The sequence below is a fragment of the Tribolium castaneum genome, chromosome 1 (genome assembly GCF_031307605.1).
Source record: "Tribolium castaneum strain GA2 chromosome 1, icTriCast1.1, whole genome shotgun sequence".
NCBI classification, from domain to species: Eukaryota; Metazoa; Arthropoda; class Insecta; order Coleoptera; family Tenebrionidae; genus Tribolium; species Tribolium castaneum.
Genome location: NC_087394.1, coordinates 24,643,361 through 24,665,865, shown reverse-complemented (window position 1 = coordinate 24,665,865; position 22,505 = coordinate 24,643,361). Strand labels below are relative to the sequence as shown.

Genomic DNA, 22,505 nt, shown 5'->3' with positions numbered 1-22,505 from the left:
ACAATAGACTGCTGTTGTGTTAGATATAAAATGTAAATAATATAATTATTTTTGTAACACTCTTTGTTTTCATTCAAGTTTTTAGTTTTTTGTGACTTTAAAGTAAAGTTGGATCACTGACGAATCAGGGTTTCAAAAAATACACTCCCCTAAAAGAAAAGATTTATTTGATGTAAATATCATCAGAAAAGTTACACTTTTTCGAAAATATCTATAATTGACATCAATATTTGGCAGCAGATATGTGGTAAAATACATACAGCGTTACTATTGTCAGTCATTTGTTTCAATAATAACAAAATAAATAAAGACTTTGGACTAGGCCCGCTAATAAAAAAACGACATTAGGACCGCCCTAACTGTCATAGCCCCTCCCTTACAAGGGGCGGGGCTAGGCCAAGCCACGGCTACAAAACACAGAGTGATATGTCTCGTTCTGTCAATTTTTACGAGTGAAGCCACTCAATTGGCTACTTTCAAAACAAAAACAACATCGTCGAGCCAATAGTACGATTGTTGCAAGTCCCCCTCGCACAAGTAGGGAACTCTGGTCCAGGACACGACCTCGTATCCTGCAGGAGTCAAAACATCGTCAACTACACTTTTAACTTGTTCCTCGAAACAAGAACCGACGATTGGAAGCAGTTCTGTTGGTCTGTGGTCACGCGAGCCTGGAACAAAATGGAGGTGTTTCACGAAATGGCGTCGGGAGCACTGACCTGCTTCCACGTATGCCGAAAATGGGAGGACGACGGCGAGGAGGACTAGGCCGTCTGGTTTGAGCGAAGTTTTTATTTGAGCGAGGAGCTGGTTGGGGGTGTCGCAGCGGTCGAGGAGGTTGAGGCAGGAGATGAGGTCGAATTTGCGCGTTTGGTGCCATGAGTCGATGTCCAGAAGGCTGCAATTTTGTGAAAAAAAATCTTAAAGATAGTAGTTTTTTTAACTTCAGTAACTTGTTTTGTTGTCTCTCTGTTTCATATTTTCCGAGTCAAATTTGAGAGGTTTCCTATTATCCGAATGAGCTGGACAATGCAATACTATTTAATTAACTACCCCCTAAGGATGTTAAAAGTTTGAATGTAAGTACTTCTCATTTTTGAGAGAGTTCTATTGGCCAAAGTAATTCGGTAATGCCATAGTGTTATGACTACTCCCAAAGCGTTTTATAAATATTAGAATCCTAACGTAGGTACTCGTATAAGCAAAAAAAGTTTTTAAAAAAAAATTTTGATGATTTTTTGTAAATAAAAGAAAAGTATAAAAGTTTTGAGTACAAAAATTAAGTTGGCAACACCACTTTGACGGCTCCAAAAAATTCACCAGATATGAGCACAACAAATCATCAAATTAGTACCTGTTTTCAGCAGATAACTAGATTTAGGTATTGGTATTAATTTAGTGTTTAATAATATCTTAGTATTTCAATCTAATGTTGAGAGTTTTTTGGTTTAAAAGTATTTATCTCAAAAAACTTACTTAGATACATAAAAAAAGAATTTTAACACTATTTTTAGTGTAATTTTGTAAATCTTCGGATTGCTTTTATCAAAATTTTGCCACGTTTTTAACCAAGCTTCTAACTAAATAAGTTAAATAAAAGCTTCCAAAAAGGGATAAAACCGAAAGGTAAACCGCAGAAAAAATCGTGGTGTATTTTGTAATAATACAAAATTGGGGAAATCATAGGAAATCTTGAGGAAAATTAAAGAAAATAAGAGAAAATTTGACGAAACCAGAGGAAATCCTAGAAACTAGGAAAATCATGAAGAAATTACACAAAATTTCAGATTCTTTCTGAGTTTTTAGCTCAAAAACGTGCATCCAAACTTAAAAAATATGAAACCTATAAAAATTTTTGATTTGATTTTGAAAAAAAGTCGCTGAAAATGTCACATGCGTATACATAGCATAAATTTCATGACTTTTTTTAAAAACTCACCAGAGATATGTTTTCAGTTTTACCAGATTACCACATTTAATACGATTAAATTTAGTAATTTTTTTCAGACGAGTTTGTAGCTCAAAATAAACCGGAAAAAAATAGACGATATTTTCAGTCTAATTCTGTGTTTTTTAGCGCATCATATTAACAATCAGATCTCGAGTAAAACAGACAAAATAATAATAATTTCAATCTAGAAGTCAATCAGTGTTTGCTTCAAAGAAGTTCTTAAAACACTTGAACAAAACAAATTTTTTTTTTGTAAATTTTCGACTTGTTTTTTAACGAAATTTATCCAAATAATCACGTTTCTAAGTAAAAATAAGTAATTATCGACTTAATTTGATGATTTTTTTTCGGTATGTTTTTGACGAAAATTCGCTTAAAATGCAAAATACTCGTACATATAGGTATACATATTTTTTTAAGAGAAAAAGCTTAAAATTAAAAAAAGACTAAAGTAACATCAATTTTGAATTAAGTTTAGTGATTTTTCAAGTAGTTATAAAAAAAATTTCAAACAAATCTCCAGTTTATACGTAAAAAAATGTGCTTAAATTAACATTCAATTGAACACCATTTTTTAATGGTTTAGTAAATTTTCGGCTTGTTTTTCACAAAAGTGTGCTAAAACACAAAAATAAAACGTTAATGATTTTTCAGAATTTAGTGAAGTGTGGCAAAAACAAGTAGCACTACATTTTAATAAGTTTTTTTCGGTTATTTTGAGCAAATTTTGCAGAAAAAGTACATAACTTCATTTTTAGTTAAAAATACATGTAAAATTTTTGACATAATTTATTATATTGAAAAATGTTATTCATGAAATAATTGAGAAATATTAAATTTGTGAAAAGTCGAAAAATAAAAATTAGGATGTATACCTAAGCAGTTTTCTTAATAAAAAAAACAGTCCTGTCAACATCCATTAAAATACGAAACACAAGATCAAATTTTAATAATTTTCATAACTTCTCTCTCCACATTTTTCAGTGTCGCCAACTAAATTTCTAAGTCGTCAAATCAAAAAAATAATTTCGAATAAACTACAGGGTGCTCAAAAACTGGCGCACCAACTCAGTGGTACATTGTTGAGAAGCATGTGTAGATCACGGAAAAAATCTTGAAAAAATTCCTAAAGTTATATTTTAAAAAATCTGAAACTACAAACTTATTTTGTTAACTTCTTCAGTCTTCATTATTTTTTAATGTTTTTATGTTTCACACTAAGTAATCGTTCCCCAACACAACGATGAATAACTATTTTTAAATTTCCCATTAGACTTTAGCAGTTTTTTTAATTTAAAAAAATTAAAATTCATCAAAAAAATCACAGTTTGTAGATGTGCCAACGCTGGGAATTATTTCCTAGGAAACCGTTTCAAAAATAATTTATTTTTATTGTTGATCAAATTCTATTGCGATCACGACTGTTGCCACATATCATTTATTTAAAATTCTTTATTTATCAATAACTTTAATGCAATGAATTTTTTTACTATTTTTACCTTTATATGTAAACAATTCTTTACCACACTCCATTGAGTTAGTGCGCCGGTTTTTAAACACCCGGTATATTTTCGTCTTCATTTTCGTCTCAAAAAAAAATATTTAGAAGTGTAACAATTTTTATAATAATTATTAAAATGTTGGTGAGGTAAAGCGCTTCAAAACCTCCAAATGTCTACGACCGTAAATTAGATTGTACTGAAGGTAATTTGGTGTTTTTCAGCCTGCGCCACCTGCTCGGGTTATAGTATCAATAATTTAAAAGCTGTAAAATTCGTGTCGGGCTAATTAAATTCGAGACAAATAAACCGAAGCATTTTTAAACATTGTAGCATCTTCCCTAATTAGTCGAATAAATCTCGACCAGCCCTCGTAAACTTAAATCGTCCACCCGAGAGCTCTTGTCCCAATCTGTTAAGTAAGTCTTAATTAACTCTGCACTTAGTTTTATGGGCAAAGTTTTACTGCATCGAGAACTCAATTAACAATCTGACATGAAACCGACTTTAATTACTCGAGATAGCTGAATACTCATCATGCAATTAAACAGTATCGCAGATGCAACGAAATTGCATTATTCAATCTGACGCGCTTTATTGCCAAACGTAAAAATCGAATGAGATACCCACGAGTAACCCCGGTTTTGGAGAAGTGTTCGCATGGTGGTGGACACCTCCGTCACGTAGGTCTTGTCGAAGAGGGACGCCAGGTGAGCGGTGACCTCGCCGTCGCCGGCACCCAGGTCCAGGAGAGCCTCCTTGTGCCAGGAGTCCTCGACACGCAGGAGTTTGAGGAACTGCTGGAGGGAGAGCACAAACATGGACCCCCTTTGCAGCCATCTGAAAAAAAATATTAAAACCTTTCTAAAACACAAACCAACTCTTCGTTTTTTGACAAGAAATTTATTAAATCCATTATTAAATTTGGAAGATTCTGTTAAGATAACGTAGAAAATATTTGCTTCTTCCGACACACTTTTCATTTTCCATAAGAAATAACTCATTAAAATCATCCGCTAAATTAACTTTGAAATGTATGACTTTTTATCTATTTCGGAACATATTTCAACGATAAAGTTCAAAAGTTGAAATAATTTGACAAAAGTAATGAAAATTTGTTAAAGTAGATAAAACTGTTGTGAATTTAGGACCGTTCTTCACTGAAAATCTGACGAAATTAAAAAAAATTCCAAAAGCAAATCCGTTCTGTGTGATTATTTTAATAGACTTAAGAACATTTTACGACGATTAATTCAATACTAATTTAAAAAAATAAGCAGAAAATTTCTAAATTAACAGAAATGTACTTTCCATAAATTTAGGACCTCACTATTCAGCGAAAGTGACAGAAATTTTCGAGATTTTGTCAAAACAAAATCAAAAATGAAATATATTATTTTTTTGCTTTAGGAAATAAGCAGAAATATTGTGACAAAAAACAGTTAACCGTAAAATTATGTGTGGAATGTGTTTTTGAGCTAGTTTTGAGTGTATTTTGACAAGAAATTCGATGAGTTCGAGAGATTTTTCCAAAAAAATCGCTAGGTTAATTCAATCTAAAATATATTTTAATATAACTTTTGAATGAAGATAAAATCTTACATCAGGTTTAAGGTGTTATTTCTTGTAAATTTGTCTGTGATAAGTGATACATTACGTTTTTCGAATTTTTTAAGTAAAAAAAGTTTCGACTTGAAAAATTTTACTAAAGTTAGCTGAAAGGTTGTTCATGTTTGAACAAGAAACTTTTTTATTTTAAAAAATGCTTCGTCACTTTGTATTTTTACGGCCTTTCCGGGCAAGGAAAAAATTTGCTGTTCCGATGAGATGACCACAATATTTTACATATAAAATTTCATAAGAAATTCCAACGTTCAATATTTATTTGAGTGTAGAAAAGTGCAACTTTTTTTAGCTCAGTTAGTTGCGGTTTTCCACAATCAAATAAGTCTAGTATCAATAATTTTAAACTAAAAAGTTGCACTTTCCCACACTCAAATAGGTATATACTATAAAGTTAGAGAATTCCTCATGGAATTTTACCAAAAATTATTTGAAATTTTAAATATTTTTCGACTCGAGTTTGAACTTAATTTGGTGATTCTAGCAGAATAATTACTGACGATTTTCCAATAGATTATTTGTTTTTTTGAGACGGATAAGCCCTAAAGCCCCTTTATCATTCGATGTGTATATTACTTGAATGCAAAATTTGCCAAAAAAATATACCTCCTTCCAAAGTTTCGTTTTTTTTAGCGCACAAAAAAATGCAGTAGATTAATAAAGTGTTTGCGTTGGGTATTGATGGGCTAATACACTCCCAACCACAAAACAGACGAAACATAACATTTTTAAAAGAAAAATTTCTTTACTATTAAAACTAAAATATGCAAAAATGTAAAAAATTGTAAAATTACGACGAAAATTTAAAAATGGATGAATTTAAGATCTCATTATTAAAAATTTGCCAAAAGAGAGGGGGGAAAATCGTTGGTAAATTAGATTTCAAATTTTTTAGGAATTTAGGAAGCTTTTTTGTCAAAATATAGCAAAAAACAGAATGCATTATTTTGTGTTAATTTAAGAACATTTTTCGATGAAAGATTCACACTAAAGCAAAAATATTTTGACAAAAAGAGAGAAAACCAAAAAAACATATGCGTAATATGTTTTTGAGCTTATTTTGACAGTGATTTTTGACGAAAAATTTGAGGGATTTTATTTAAAAAAATCGCCAAATTAAGTCTGAAGTACATTTTAAGATCTCAAATTTTAGTGTAACTTTTTGAATTAAGATAAAGTGTAAAATTGTTAAATCGGGTCCAACTTGTATTTTCTGTAAATGTAGGAACACTTTTACAGGAAAGACCTCTTCACTTTCACTGATTTACAAAATATTGCAAAATGAAGTTTTTGATCAAAAAATAGCTAAATTAGTAAGCTTTTGTTAAAACAATACAAAAAAGTTGCTTCTGATAGATTTATTGTAGCATTTTTCACAAAAAACTTATTAAAATCAACCGATTTTGCCAAAATGTAGTAAAAAATCGGTAAATTAAGTGTAAAGTATATGAATTTCTATTACTTAGCAACACATTTCAACTATAAATTTACAAAATTTCAAAGATTTTGCCAAATCAAAGTAGAACATTGTTAAAGTACCTAAGTCTGAAGTGAATTATTTGGTGTGAATTTGGGAGTATTTTTCAGTGAAAAAATCATTAAATTAGAAGAAAATGCCAAAAGCAAATCCATTATGTGTGATTGAGAGCATCTTCAGGTTACTTTGTGTCATGTCATGTAACAGAATTGTATTTATTCTTATTTAGTATATTATTTGCCCTTAGGTATATGGATTTTTTTTTAACATTACAGTTAATTAAATTAGGTAGTATTAGATATCATTTCAAGTATTATTATTGTTGTTATAAATTTACCGCATTTTTCGACAAAAAATTCAGTACTATAAAAAAACTGATTAAAAAAAAGTAAAATGGGACATTTTCTTAACTCACAGTGCCCCAAAATCTATAACAAATTAAAACTTTCAGCAAAAAGGCATATAAATCGTGAAAACCAATGTAATTCAACCCGTCTGGAATCCGGGTAATAACCGGCCTTAAACCGTTTAAAAATTCAGTTTGTCCATCTGATTAGAGCCAAAACCCTCTCGAATAATTTAAATATTGCATCGGTCCGATGGCGTGTTCACCCGCTCCTACAAATATTTAATTGGCCGAGAAGCCAATTACGCCATTACGCCGAAATTAAATAAGGAAAAGGCCGACATATCTGAGGTGGAATCGGAGAAGTATAAGAGAGCCACCGCCCTGCTCTCGTCGTCTTGCCGCCCTCAATCATTTTCAATATGAAATTTTTATGTATTGATCGAGTTTTTTAGTCTCGGGGTGGGCGGGGGATTGATTGAGGGGGAGAAGAGGGGCGATGTGTGCTGTCACTTCGCTGGACATCGACGGCTGGGAGATTTTTTTAATAACACAATCACGAAATGTGATAATTATGTAAAGTAGGCAACCAATTATACATGGGAACCAATTATACATGGGAGGGGCCACAACCCTGACTAATCGGCCCTAATTACGGCCAACACTCTGTCATGCAAATTGCACATGTCCATGTTGTTATTACATCAATTGCTTATGACGAGTGTTGTGATTATTCAATGCTTAATTGTTTTTAATTACCCTTCTTGGACGTGACTCATGCGAATTGCCCAAAATGGTTAAAATCAAACTTGTCCCAATAATAAAATAAACACCACCTTTTGTTCTATAACGCTAAATGAAATTGCAATAACACATGCGATTGTAAACGTATTTAAATGGATAACGGGAACATTAACAGTGTTCGAGTTAATGATAATGTTCGCACGTGTAATTTCTTTGTTGAAGAGCGGACTATTTTTTTGGTGGATTTTTTCGGACGTAATTCTGTTATTACGTTGAGTCATACATCAGTCAGCAGAATTATTATAACAGTTTGGTAAATTAAATGAATGAATCATTGTAATTGTTCAAAAAACCTTTTTAAATCTCGCGCGCTGCGCAAGAACTACCAACAGGTGACGCCACCTACTTTTTAGTAATTAATTAGGGGTGAACGCGTCTGATTCAAATTCGTGAAAATTAAGTGTTAATTGTGAAAAACAAAGTGTTGTGGCCGTTTTTGGAGGGTGAATCGTCGTCCAGTCGTCGTAAAGGTCAGACTTTTTCAATATTTTTCCCCCAAATCGTAGTAATTTGTTTAAATTTCAACAATGATGGACCGGTCCATTATCGGTCAAAATCTGCGTCCTTCGGACGTGGGATTATTTGATTGACCAAATTTAAAAAGTAACAATACGAATAATTCGATCAAAATTAATCGTTTTGATTGGAATTTAGGTTAATCACAATGAAAACCAGAGTTATTTCCGTGTTTTACCCTCGGTTTATGATAGGGTTAATGACCTTCGATTGTCTTCGATTTAATATCGATCACGTGATTATCCAGCTCTGCGCCAGCTTTGATTTTCGCGCAATCCCAAGAATTTTTTGTAGACGCAAAACCAACAATTTTTTTAATTAATAATTATTTTAAATATTTTTAGCAAGAGATTATGAGTTAATTATTCTTTATGCGCTATAAATCCTTCTAATTTGCTAAAATTGGTAAATTTTTATTTTGTTTAATTAAATTAATTAATTTAATTATTTTGTTTAATTAAAACGTACAGGGATTGTGAGATACATTTAATAACCACTTTATTCACATTTATAAAATCACAAAAGTACGGAAGTTTTTAGATTGCCGATTACTGGTTTAGAGTTCAATTTTGGGTTTCGATATTAGAAAAAGCCGAAAACCATTATTTTGTTGTGTACCATTTTAATTTTTTAAAAACAAGCTTAAAAAAGGTGTTTTTTGGTCAACTTTAAGCCGTTTCTCACATTAGCTTGTTTAAAAAAAACTCATTTGTTTTGATTCTTAAAAACTTGCATAACTTTGCATTTTTGAGGTTTATTCTAAGTTTTCTTGATTATTAATTTCAACACTTTATTATTATAGATTATGTCATTATTATTATATGTATTGAGTTTTAAATCTGGAGATTTCTTTAACATTGATTGACAAATAGTTTAAATAAATAACCGCTGAACGGGACTGGTAAAAATTATCCTGTACTTTAAAATTATTGACAAAACGGCAGCGGAAATCTTTTTCTTGGTCCACTTCGTAATTCTGTATGTATGTATGTTTTGTTATTAAAATTTACAAAAAAAAAGAAAATAAAAGGAAATTTATGCTAGAAACTCTCTTTATACGCGCGATACATTCCTTTGGATATTATATTTGACAAAAAATAAGTTTCCTCCGGTAAGTAGATTGGTCCAAGAAGATCTACTATAACACAAATAATAAAAATATACAATGAAATAAAATTTGCGTTTTATATTTTTCGTGGGTTCCGGTACATTTTTTAATAAAAATATAGCATTGTTTGTTAAAATTTCGTCTAAAAAATAAGCCAAACTAGTCCGAAAATAGTGTTATTTTTGTGTTTTTCGAGCGCTTACCGAACAACTTTTTCGGCGGAGCTTTAATGATTTTTTTAAAATGAATTGTAGGTATGACTATTTTAACATCACGTTTTATACGTAGGTCTGGGACTAATTGTTGATGTTGAAGTTGAAATAACTTTGGCTTGCTTTTATTCACATTTAAGTTTATTTTCCTTTTTTTGTGTAGCAAAAAAACTGATATTTTTCAGATTTTTATAATACCATTAATCAGAAAAAAAAATAAGCAAACCAACAAAATGCAATATTATTTTTAGCCAATAACGGTCAAATTACAGCTATAAATTTTTCTCAGGAAATAGTTTGTAAATAGCCCTCGGGAGTCGTGCATACCAAATTGTTTTAATTTGGATTGCACTCAGGATCTTACTATTGAAAACTTTGATTTGGATGAGTAAACGCCAAAGCCTAATTTTGAGATTAATCTGTGTTAAAAGAAATTTTCTCTTGCGAATGTATACACGGTGATTTAAAAGGTCTGCTTTTGTAATTTTTCTAAGGATCGCTTTTACAAACGTCTGATAACGTTATCCCGAGAATAGACTGAAAATTATATTGTGGAAACAATTGTAACACAATGTCAACGTCGTAGATTCATTGGTGGATTAATTGGTTATTTACTATAATTTCCTTTAAATGATTTTGCCTTTTGGTGCGTTTTACAGTGCAAACCGTTGGGTTTAGTGTCGGATAATCACTCGTGTGTATACTAGCTGTGGGTGTCGATGGTCGAACACATAATCCCGCCGATATATAATTTTGATATATTGCAATACGACCTTAATGCGCCACTTTTCAAAGCGATTGCATTCGTATATAAATCACTTATTAAACGCAGAGAACTCGGCCGTCCAGGCCGTACTTACGTGTAATTTTCTATCCTCATCCATTTCAGCCGCGATTAAAAACCGCGGCCGGTAAAGCCAAGATCGTTGTTAACGCCAAAGGCTTGCGGGACCGCCGCGAGACCAAAGATACCATCTTTGTTCCAGCTCGCTTTAATTGATAAGAGAGAGTGTGTATTGATGGAGGTGTCGGCGATTTTGATGCGTGTTGAGAGACCGTTAAGCGGCCCTACAAACTTTGACAGCGATAATTACTACAGTCCGGATTTATTATTTGTGGCTCCTAGCTCCGAAAATATGTATTTAGCCTTTATTTTTATTAGTATTGAGGATACCATCTCAAAAATTGAATAAAAAAAGATCAGTGGTATCTCAAAATACTGCTTTGCATGCAATCTCAAAAAAATAAGGAAAACATTTCGAGCCTATTTGCCATTTTTCCCAACACACGCTGATTCGTATCAGTTATACGGCGAACAAACAAAAACCGCATTCGATTTAAAATTTTAACCCAACTACACACACAGGTGCGCTTAATGCCCGAGAAAAACGAGGAAAAAGTCCGCGTGGTTACTTTTGTTACACTGTATATAGGTAAGAGGAGTCGCTCGGACCGGTCTTCGTCGTGTCTTTGGCTAAGCTGGAAATGCAGGAGTTGGTATGGACGAGTAGAAGACGGGCGCGTTCATTTGCCTAATGGCTGGCCTATTGTTTCTGGACAGCAGGCAGCGCTCGCAGACACAAGATATATGTCCCGTGTCCGATATGTCCTCTTCACTTGGTCGCGGTGTGGACCCGACCATCAGATTAATTAGAAACTTTATTTTTTGGCTTGCCGCCTTTGTCGCGGTCGCTTACGCGAAAACCTGATCTTGAGACGATTTCTACGAGATCTAGTCCCCGGATTTTGACGTTTCGAAGAGATAAAAAATAGACATATATCGATATTTAGTATATTTCTAAATGAGAAAGATTTTGCAGTATACTTGCCACTTGGTAAAATAAAAAATGTAATGGAACTAAGGTTACAAAGCCATACGGTTACAGAGCCCCCTTTAAATTTTTCAATACATTAATAATTCATCTTCATTACGTTTTTCAAACTGTTGTATAAATTTTTTCATTGAAAAAACTTTTTTTAGAAATCCGCCCTGTGAAAAATATTTTCTTTGATCAGGAACCAACGGATTACGATTGTACACAAATTTTCAGATGACCGTCATTATTAGAACTACCAATACTCTTATGTGGGGTTTACACGTAACAGCCTGTATAGTGTATTGTATGTATGTCTTGTAATGTATGCGACTTTTTGAACGTCCCTGCATTTTAATCTATATTTGTGACACTTGACCTTTGGTGAAATCGCTAACTTTTCACTTAGCGTTAGTTCGCGCCTCTAGCTCGCGATATCTCATCGTCGTGTCGCAGCTGTGTGATTATGTCTTTTTCCTCGAGGCAAATGTCCGGTACGGCCCTGTCTCGGGGCTTCAAATGGGCGTAGGACGCGTGAAGGCATCCAACATTGCATAGCTCGCGGCCGCGCTTATTACCCTAATCACCCTAATCGAAGATTTACAATAAACGCGCATGCGTACCGATTATGATTGAAATTTAATTTTTCACTGGAGGCCATCGATTTTCTGCTTTGCATACTTCGAACATAATATATCGCCTCGGCCGAGATACAATATTTTGTGGGAATTGTTCGTGTCTGTCTAAAGATAATTAAAAAAGTCTGGCAAGGATGTTGAGGATTAAGAATATCGGAAAGTGGTGTGATAAGGTTCACGCACGATTTGTTATTCGTAATAATTCGTTAAGTGGCATTTTATGGCGCCCTCGTAACCGCCCGAGTGTATTTTATCGGTGTAAGTGCGGATTTGAATTTATCTCATTTACATTGAGTTTACTGCTTCGTCGTGGCATATCTACTCAAATCCGTTTATATTAATACAAAGTATACGACGGTCGGGAGCTCGTTTGGCGCATCCGAGAGCGAGCATTGTGTGTCTTTGACGGTTTTAATGATTTTCACATTCGATGAAACAAGAAAAACTAACGATTCTCACACGAGAAACGAGAGTAACGACGCCACATAGAGAGGAATCGAATACCCGGTAAACAGGGTGTCGATGATCATTCTGCGTTCAATGCAAGCAATATTTTCTCACTTTTCGAGGGAAAAATATTATTTAAAAGTAAATGCAATGCCTGGTGGTGGCTAATTTATAGACACCTGTATTGCATCCAGGAGCTCATATTTTAGTTCGCTACTCGCTAAAATAAAATCAATTAATTGTCACAACTTGTAGTTTTCTTCAATTAACTTAAATGGTTTTACTGAATATGAAATTTATGCTGCTATAAAGTAACTATCAAGTAAATGCACTGCTGGTAGTGATCAAGTACTCATTTTTATAATCAAAGATTATGCAGCTGTCTTTGCTTTTATTCACTTTAGTTAATCACCATTGAAAAATAGAGGAGCTAAAATTTTTACTCTGCCGCATTGCATTATTCGCAACTTTTTTTCCAACACCCCGCCTCCACTTATGAAGACGTCTCCGGTAGTAACATATCTGTCACGGCGTTTTTCGTCCAACGTTGATTATGAAAAGATTTTTAAATGTTTTTGCTACCGCTCTTTATGCCGTCTTCGAACGTCGTTTTAGAAGAGTCGATGCCGCCTTGTATTCAACGTAGCGGCTATTGTTGATGGTGGCTTGCCACAAAGCGATCGCTTATTTCGTGTGATATTGTATTCTCATCTCTTCAAAGGCAACTCTTCTTGTAAACGCGCCGGCGACGTTCCTCAGCGTCCGCCGCCACTCCATCTGCTTAGACTTAGATCACTGTGTTAATACCATCAACTACAAAAAACTAAATTGGCTTTTTGTGCCCGGATTCCGGAAGACGTAAACGATCCACGGCCGACACCAATTAAAATATGGATCGGCGAACGATTGTTTGTACAGGCTGTCTCAACTAAGCGAACGACTCTTCAACACAAAATGATTTAACTGAGACTTTAACTGGGACTAATTCCGGGTGGCTACATAAAACGAATCATGTGTAAAGCTTCAAATCAACGAAATTATTTTATAATGTCGTTTAATAAAAAAATTAAGAACTCAACAACAAAAAGAAAATTCAAAAATATTGTTCTTTTACAGCCTTTTCCTTTTGGTTTTCTTCTTTTATAAATTGTGTTTCACAATATTATGTTAAATGCACTTCGACTTTTTGAAATTCCAAAATTATATGTCAATTGTTATTCCCTTTTTGTCTCATTTTATATAAAATGCTTTACCACACTTAATTAACAGATTTGGATGAATGTAAATTTTTAATTTATAATTTTATTTTTCTCGAAGACAATCATGCAAGTATGTTTCCATAACTGTTAAACATAATTACGACAATTTCTGGAGCTTATGTTTTCACTGGTTAAATAGTTTTTCTATGGGGTTTAAAAAGAGACTGATTTACGTAGAGTATATCTTCTTTGATTCGTCTCATTTTTTCTTTAGCTTCAGTTGTTTCTTGTTTTGTTTCTTGTTCTTCAAGTTCTTCAACTACATTTCCATTTTCTTCCACACGAACACAAAACACCACTGTCTTCTAAATTATTAGATGAGAAGTCAGTTGGTACGACTTGTTTTGTTGTATTTACAGTAATTTATTCGTTAAAAATTACATTCAGTCACACTTTTACATGATGTGTTATTGGATTATACAATCTGTAGTTAGTCGAACTCCCATCGTAACCCACTAATATTATTTTTCACATTTTCTGTCCAACTTACATCGTTAGATTATTTAGAAAAGGAGTAGGTATACGTTTCCAAATTGAAAATGTTAATGTGGTGCAGCACTGGTTTCTTCTTGGTTCACTGTTCTAATGGTGTTGATTCAACTGTTTGACTTTGTTGAATGTATACTGACAGCTTCTGCTCACAAAGCTTTTGGCAGATCCTCACCACGAGGTCTTTAGAAAATACATTTCTTCAGAGTTATAGTACAAAATAAATATTGTGTATTTCAACTCTACGCCAACGACCATCATTCCATTTTTTATTTTTTTCCAATCCCCTTCATAGTAATCTTTACATTATTGCCTAATTTACACTTCTATCATTACATTACATACTTCAAGAATTGTGAAAAAATATTTGTTATTGCACATCTCATCAATCATCTCTCAAAGCTTCAGCTTCATCATTCACATTTTCATTTCCATTGATGTTTGGTTCACTCTTTTTAAGGTTTTGGTTTCTTCAGGGTGCTTGACATACTCTAGACATGTGACCTTTTGTCTTGCAGTTGTAGTATTTCCCTTGAAACTTTGGTTTCCTTTGTTTTGAAGGTTTCTTTGAACTGCTAGTAACTAATGCAGTCTCAAATGTTGCATTCTCCTTCTTCATCAATCAACCTGTGCATAAAATTTGTTAACGTTTGCCTTTCTTGTGCAACTGATAGCCGTACTTGACGAAATGGCCAGAATTTAGACGTGTTAAAACTTTAATATAAAAGTATTTCTTTACAGCTGCAACCTGAGGTTTCACCATTTCTTAAAAAATCGAAAACTTAGGACACTTAAGACAGCAATTAAAAATTATTTGACCAAATTAAAGAGAAAAACAGTTACCTTCTATAAGAGGCCACCAATTAATCAACTCATTCTCGCAGTAAGTGTGTTTGACTCTCAAAAGTCACGAAAATAAATATTCTTTTGAAACTTGCGATAGGACCGAGGGGCCGTATAATTTCATAATTAAGCCGTGATCTAATAGTTCTATAAATCGCCGTCAGAAATCGTGGTTCGGGTAATCCCCCGCCCTTCCGTTGCGTAAGACGGATGCATCCGGCTCGTTTAAGGGGTCGCGGCCCCCGGCCCGAGCCACCCCCGCGCGATTCGCGTTCGGACCCCTAGGTGTCGCCCGTGTCCTTCTCGGTAGGAATGCAAAAGGAGTATAGTAAAACGACGACGAGGACGACGAAGACGACGACGGTGCGCGCTCGTCCTATAATAGAAGAATGGGTGAAAACAAAATGAAGCCACCCGTCGCCGCCCCCTTTCGGCCCCAAGTGTGAGATGTATGCATTAGACTTTCAAAGTGTCCCGGCCGTTTCCCTGGCAACGCAGCCTCGGCCTGATATGACGCCCGGGCAATTTAATAAGATTCTGCGTCCCGGGTTCGCGGCCCGCCGCCCCCCGACGCCGCCTACACACGCCGGTTATTATCTTGACAGGCGGCCGTAACTAGCGCTTCTTACCTGCGGCGGTGGCGGCGGCGAAGAGGCCACCGGGACGATATTCGCCGCCACCACAGCGGCCCGAGGACACCTGTCGAATGGGGGCGTTTGATGGATGGATAGGGGTCAAGGTTACGGGAGGTGGTCATTCGTTCGCCCCCAAAAAAGGGATGGAATGCCGAAAATCGATGAATTGTTTAGGGAGGCGATGGCCGGGGAAGCTATTTCAGGATTAAATTTGTTTTAATTGGGGAACTTAAGTCATCGTCGATTAATTCGTTTTTCTGGTTACCGAAAAAAGCTCTTAAACCCGTTAATATCGCAATGTAATAACTGCATCGATCAAATTGCAAACCTAATTTAGTACCCATCCTACTTAAGATAATTGACTTTGGAATCATTTTTCCTTCCACTCTCATAACCCGATAAAAAAGCTTCTTCAAAAGGTTTTCGACATTATTAAAGGACACATTACAAGAATGCAAACTGGTCCGAGCTTAAAAGCTTGCTTATGTAAACAAGGCCAACCGAGAAAATTCGAGATTTAATAAATGTGAGGAGAACCGACGAGAAAGAAGCGTTTATATATTCAGGTTCTTTTGAAAATCGCACAATATTTCAACCGGCGAAATAATAATAGTTGGCGAAAAGAAATAACGAGGATTTTTCAACAGGATATAGTTTTAAAATGGCGTCTCTAACGATCGGTTTAGAGACGAAAGAAAAAAAATACATTTCGATGCATATAAATTCGTTGTGTTCCTTTGTTGTGGTGTTTTTTGGTGTCGGCGTAATGAAGGAATGAGCGTGAGTAAATTTACGCGAGTGTTAAAAAAGGCTTGTAATTGAAAAGTGAAAAAAATTTTAATGAATCATTTCGAGAATAAATGAGGTTTCTCGGAATCTCGTCCGTTTTTATTTTAGACATTCAAAAAATTCCTTTTGAATCGTTAACAATGTGTTAATGTTTTGTGGATTGATCGTGGTCACACTAAAGCCGCGTCCACATCCGAATCAAATCGTCGGATGGAGCGTGAGAACCAATAAACAACGATAATTACAACAATCGTCCGATTTGGCTCGATCTCTCGTCAAAGTTTTTCCTCGGAGTCGCTTCGAATTAGTCGATCCCACAAAATACTTAATAACCGCCTTCTTCGTCTCGCGGTCACGTCAAATTAAAAAATAAACATTTCTTTCGGTGATGGTGTGGTGGAGGATCTGCTGGAAGTGGCGATGGTGTCGCTCAAACAATAAAACAGGCGGCTCGTTAGACACATGTTGCGCGCCCGTGAATATATTATAACCTCTGACGCAGCATAATTTTAATTTGATTTGATTGCTCATGTATAATTTGATAATAATCGGCTTGGGATACTGACAGGAGAGGAATGCCGCGATTGTTTTACGTAAACGATAAGAGACGAGGCGGAGGTGCACCCCAAGGGATCTAAGATTTAACCATATGGCACTCGATCATATTCGTCTTCATTTATCTTTGCGGGTTTTGTACGCATTTCCTCTTCTTTGTTTTCTTTATACGAAGCGAGGACTTTAATTTACCCACTTTCCTTTTCTTTTTACAAAGATTAATGCATTTATTATCAGTCGGCATAAAGACTAAATAATTATATAGATCGTCGTAATGCCCTCATTTGTATTCGAATGCAAACGTGGCTCTAATTTCTTCATTCCTGCTAAGATGATGTATGGAAACGGTTTATTATGTCGGTCTTTAGATAAATACAGGTACAAGACTGAAAGTTGACAAGTAATCGACTAAATCAAAATAAAATCGACGTACCCATAAACCGAATTTTGTCCTATTACAATACGGCCTGGCTAGAAACAAATCCTGGTTAAGTTCTCACATCTTTGGAATGCTCTGAGATTTCAGTTTTTTAACTTATAAGAGAAAATAGATTGACAATTATTCTTGCCACACTTCAAACATTTCTATCAACTTAAAAAAGCAAGAAGTTTAGTTGCTATTATTAGTTCCTTACTATACCACTTGATATTTCAAAGAATAAAATGAACAACGACCTTTATCCTTGTTAACATTCGGATTGCTGCAGGATACATGTAGTATGAATGGAGCTTAATTTAAAAATTCTCTTGTGTATCAAAGGAATAATTATAGGTTTAAGTCAAAGGATTCGTCGAATCCATTTAAATTCCTCGTAAATGTCAGAAATTCGTCTAGTCAAAAATTGCATCCTGGCCGAGTGTGTCTTTTGCAAGAGTAATTAGTCGAAGCTCGGCTCAAAGCTACATTTAGTATTATCAATACACTCTCCCATTCATAAATATTTATTCAGGTACGTCTGCAAATAGCAAGAAATTTAATTACGTCCTGACCTTGACGAACATAATCTCCAAGTCCAACACTCTTTGTGGAGGACAAGGACCCTATTAATGTTTTTCTTTGTACAATTATGTAATTGTACGAGTGATGGTTCCCGACCCTTTCTCTCAGGCCACACGTGTGAGTGTATGAATTTTTCTCCAGATAAATAATAATCCAAGTTGTTTCGATTTTAATTGGATTATTAAAGACGGAGGGTGCGGCGCAGAGTCTGTTTTTATTATGCACATCGGGCCACCTTTACGTCTCTATCAAAGATGGTTTATATCTCCTGTTTCGATATTCAATAACACCGTACGCAGTTATGTGACATGTGTATGAATTAGCTCTTTCGCATCTGTTCCTCCGTCATATTTTAATATTATGTTGATTTAAAGTTCGCGAGCGACAGCTTCGACAAGATCATATTATCATTCAATTTAGGACCAATAACTCAAAACGGTCGGGCTCTGCCCACAGATAAGCCATCGACCATTGAAGAAAAATCCTCTCTTGACGTTTGTTAAACAATGGCAGGACCATTAATTACGTCTTTCCTCTTCGCTGACTTAACAAAGCGACGATTAGCCGTTTTCTAAGATATTACACACATTCACCTGTAGCAAGGCGAGCTGAGTAAGGAGTCTAAAGAGCAGTTAATTACCCGGCAATCACGAATTTATCCGTGCGCGCGAGCCACAAAAGGGCAAATTATCCGGGCGCGAACGGCGGTGTCGTTGCCAAAGACTGGCATAAATCACGACGAAGGACATTAATTAGGACGAAGAGACACGACGCAATATGTAGATGCACGCTCAGATTAATGTTATACGGCAGGATTATTATTTAAGCCGTTTTTGTGCGATACATTAGACGGCTCAAAGAGATAAGAACGCATTCCCAGATGGAAAACTCTACCTTTTTGCGGCGAAATGTTTCGAATAGTTCAGGTGAAAATATGAAACCAGTTGCTTTTCTTATTTCCTCATTCAAATTTTATCAACTCAAACAGGAAAACCGCACTTTTCAATACTGGCTATGTGGACTCCCATGCAAAAAAAGCTGCACACAAAACTAGCAATGGTTATTACGCTTAATAAACATTTAACTTGTATTAAACTATGTACTACAAGAAAAATTAAAATTCCAGTAGATCCCCCCTTCGGAAAAGGTTCATTTCCAATGAAGAATATTCGAATTAAAAAAATATGATTTTTTCCATAATATGCATCTTTACTTTAAAGTCCTCTAACGTTTGAAGTTTGCATATTTTGTCTCCAAGAACCAGCTTGATAGCATTATAATCCATGAAACAACTGACTATAATCTATGTTTTGAAATTCTTTTACGAAGTCTTTTGCGTCTTATTATTTTTTTTTTCGTTTGATTTTTAAGTGTAAAGATGTTGGACACCCTATAGGTTTAAATCCACCTAATTTTTTTTTTTTTTGAGTTTCTGGGGTTAAAAGAAAAAAGTTTTCTCTGCCTTACATTTAAGGCATTATTTATAGTGAAACGAAATAAATAGATTAGGTAAATCAGCATCTTCGTTATGTTTTTTTTTACTTTTGATATCAACCAAAATGTTTTCGCATTCATGAATTTTTTGTTTTTTATTTTATTTTAGACTCCGTGTGGACAAATTTTCGTCATTTATTATAAAATAATGCGTATGTGTGTAAAGTTTGACTCAGTAAGGCTGTTCTTACAAAAATCAGTTCGACCCTTATTGCAAATCTCGTTACAAAAATGCGAAGATATGGTAAACCAAATAATTTATATGTGTTGGGATATGAAAATAGTCTTCAATTGGCCACATTTGACGCAAAAGTTTAAAGATTAGTTGTATCTGGCTCCATCTTGTTTGTCTCATTATTTAATTTAGCTAAAGATTTACACCTTCCGTTGTGTCCCATCTTGACAAGGATATGACTCCTCGACGCATTATTATAAGTCTCTTGATAAGACACGGCCGTATAAGTCGCATAAATCAACTCCTAAGAGAGGTGATAGCTGTCGACTCTTCTTAAATAATATCGAATGAAGCCTTTCGAATGAAAATTACATTAAAACACGTGCTCTCCGCGTCCGCTAGATGGCCACCGTTGTCTTATTCGTGGTGAATTCGTTGTTTTAAACGAAAAATCCATCGCGATTATAAGTGCACTCTGATGGGACATATCAATAAAACATATTTACACGCCAGAAATTGTTTAATGGTAATAAAACAGTCGTAAAATAAATTATTTTCTGTGCTCGACAGTAAAAGGAGTGTAGGTATCGATTTTGATATTTATGTAGGGAAATGTCATATCGTCAACTCGGCGGTAAATGCCATTGACGATTTTATTATAACAGGATTCTAATTACTAGTTGGAAAAGGTTTCGTCGAAACAATACGACGCTATCATCAATCACTTGAACGAATGGCTTTAAAATCTCGAAAACCCTCCCTAAAAAGTTAATTATTGGCTGGCGTTTTGCGCATTTCGAGAGGGGCGTTCATTGTCTTTAGCCATTCGGCGTTAATTAGTGCCGAGTTGGGTGTCCAATGACGACGAGTTTGCCGACTAATGAGGCTGTTAATTAGGGCGGAGGCTGTGGAAGGGTTGGTCCAGCGCGCGCACGATGCCGTCGCGGCGCCAATCTAGCAGGGCGGATTAATTAAGGGGTGGCCGCGACGCCGCCACCGATGACGATAGCTGCGAGAATTAGTCGAGTTGACCTATTACAGCGGCGGCCAGAACCCAGACAGGATTAACCAATTAGGGGATGCCGGAAGATGGTTTCGAACGAGAAACGGACTCCGGGTGGAGGCTTCCAGACACTTTCAAAAGCTCAATTTCACTAAAAATAGATAATTCTTTAAGTTCGCCTCGATTTTAACGTTAATAACTATAATTAAATGTAATCTAATTATGCCCAACTCTAAAAGGAATAAAGAAGTGATAGAACTTTCATTATTTATTGTAGGGACTTCAAAGTTTTACTTTCAACTCTTGAATAAAATACGAGAATTTCAATCAAGCATCTTTCAGATTTTTACTTTCCTTTCTTGGTATAAAATTAGCCAGCTTTGTACAGATCAAAGGACGTTTTTAATTCAGTTTTGTTCATTGACCATTTATAACTTGCTGTCAATCTTTAAATATCTCTCCTTCAATTAGCCCGCTTCATCTTCTGTGTGTGGCCATAAAGCAGCTTCGTCATTGATGTATCTGACAATTTTTTCGTTTAAATGATCGAAAAGGTAGTCATTTGTCGTGATTTAGCTCCAGTAAAAATAATTCGCGTTATCCGTGCGGCCATTACCGCTGTTGAAAATCGTTTCGAATCATATTCCGGGAAAAATCGCGCCAATAAAAAATGTCAAAACTGCAACAACTTTTAAAGACGACGGGCGCAATAAAATAACACGAGAGCATCTCAAACTAGCCCCGTAAGTTATGGGCATGCAGTGCGCGACTCGATCCTTTTCGAAATGGCCTTTATGTTGGACGATCTTAAGGATTTTCGCCGCGTTCTCGACCGGTGTAATAACGCGCCTCGTAAAATTAACCTCGTGCAATGCACGACGCAATGCTCGAAAACGCATAAAAGTCCACATAAATAGTCTCGGATATCCAGGTGGAGGTCCACCTCCTCGAAATGGTGATGTTATTGCTTATTGGCATTCGCAATTACCGCCGGCGTGGGCCAGCTACGGCTCTGGACAATCCTAATACACCTCTAATTAAAAATAATTCCCAATTAAAACGAGATATTCGAGTAAATCAGTGGAGACGCTTCGTGGTGGACTTATCTGATCTATGACGGCGTGCGGGCATTAATTCTCTAACAAACATGGAAATTAGACTCTAACGATTGGAGAGAAGAGAAAAAATATTTTCTTTAAACGTGTCGAAGTTCCAACAAACAACAAAGTTATAGATTTTCCTAACATGGCTAAATTTACAACGTTTTCGCTACACTTGACTAACTTTGTCGCCCAAAGTTTTTCGATTTTTCTCGATTATCACATAACTTCAACTTCATAATTACTTCGAGGTGCTTCAAAAATACGCGACAGTAATTTTACGACAAACTACGGAAGCACCAAGATTTTTTTCTACATTTCTCCAACGTTGTAAACAACCATTTGGTTTATTTGCGATTTTTAGCTTCCAGCTTTGTGCAACCACATATGAAATACCTCCCCAGAAGAGAGAAAAACAATTTGCAATTTTTCTGTTATTCATATTTTTGTATGTGTAAATCCAGGAAATAAGTATCATTTGTGTTTCGTAGCCGTTTTGAAAACTTGCAAATTTTTGGTTTTCTACTTTCTTTTTGAAAAGTTAATTGGTTGATGGAAAAAGATTGGAAAATGTCGTGAAAACTTTGTTGAGTCTTTGTTCGGTGATATTGTTCTCTGTTGGAGAGAAACAAATTACAATTTTTCCTTTTTGTTTATTTCAATTTTTTCGAGTGTTTTGTCATACGCTTGTAGCTTATTCAAATGGCTTCTCGTTTGTCAATAGATCG

At 35.1% G+C, this 22,505-nt stretch overlaps 1 protein-coding gene across 3 annotated transcripts in view; it reads right to left on the bottom strand.

Annotated features, from left to right (window-relative positions):
- Positions 1-150: 150 nt before the first annotated feature.
- Positions 151-22,505, bottom strand: part of LOC103312480 (uncharacterized protein) — a 60,806-nt gene continuing 38,451 nt past the window's right edge. For all 3 annotated transcript variants that reach the window (XM_008193190.3, XM_008193192.3, XM_008193191.3), the window contains exons 3-5: positions 4,081-4,290; positions 720-898; positions 151-671 (exon numbers count right to left, since the gene is read on the bottom strand). In XM_008193190.3, coding sequence (XP_008191412.1) covers positions 463-671; positions 720-898; positions 4,081-4,290 — 598 coding nt within the window. In that variant the 3' untranslated portion in view covers positions 151-462. The remainder of the gene's footprint in view (positions 672-719; positions 899-4,080; positions 4,291-22,505) is intronic.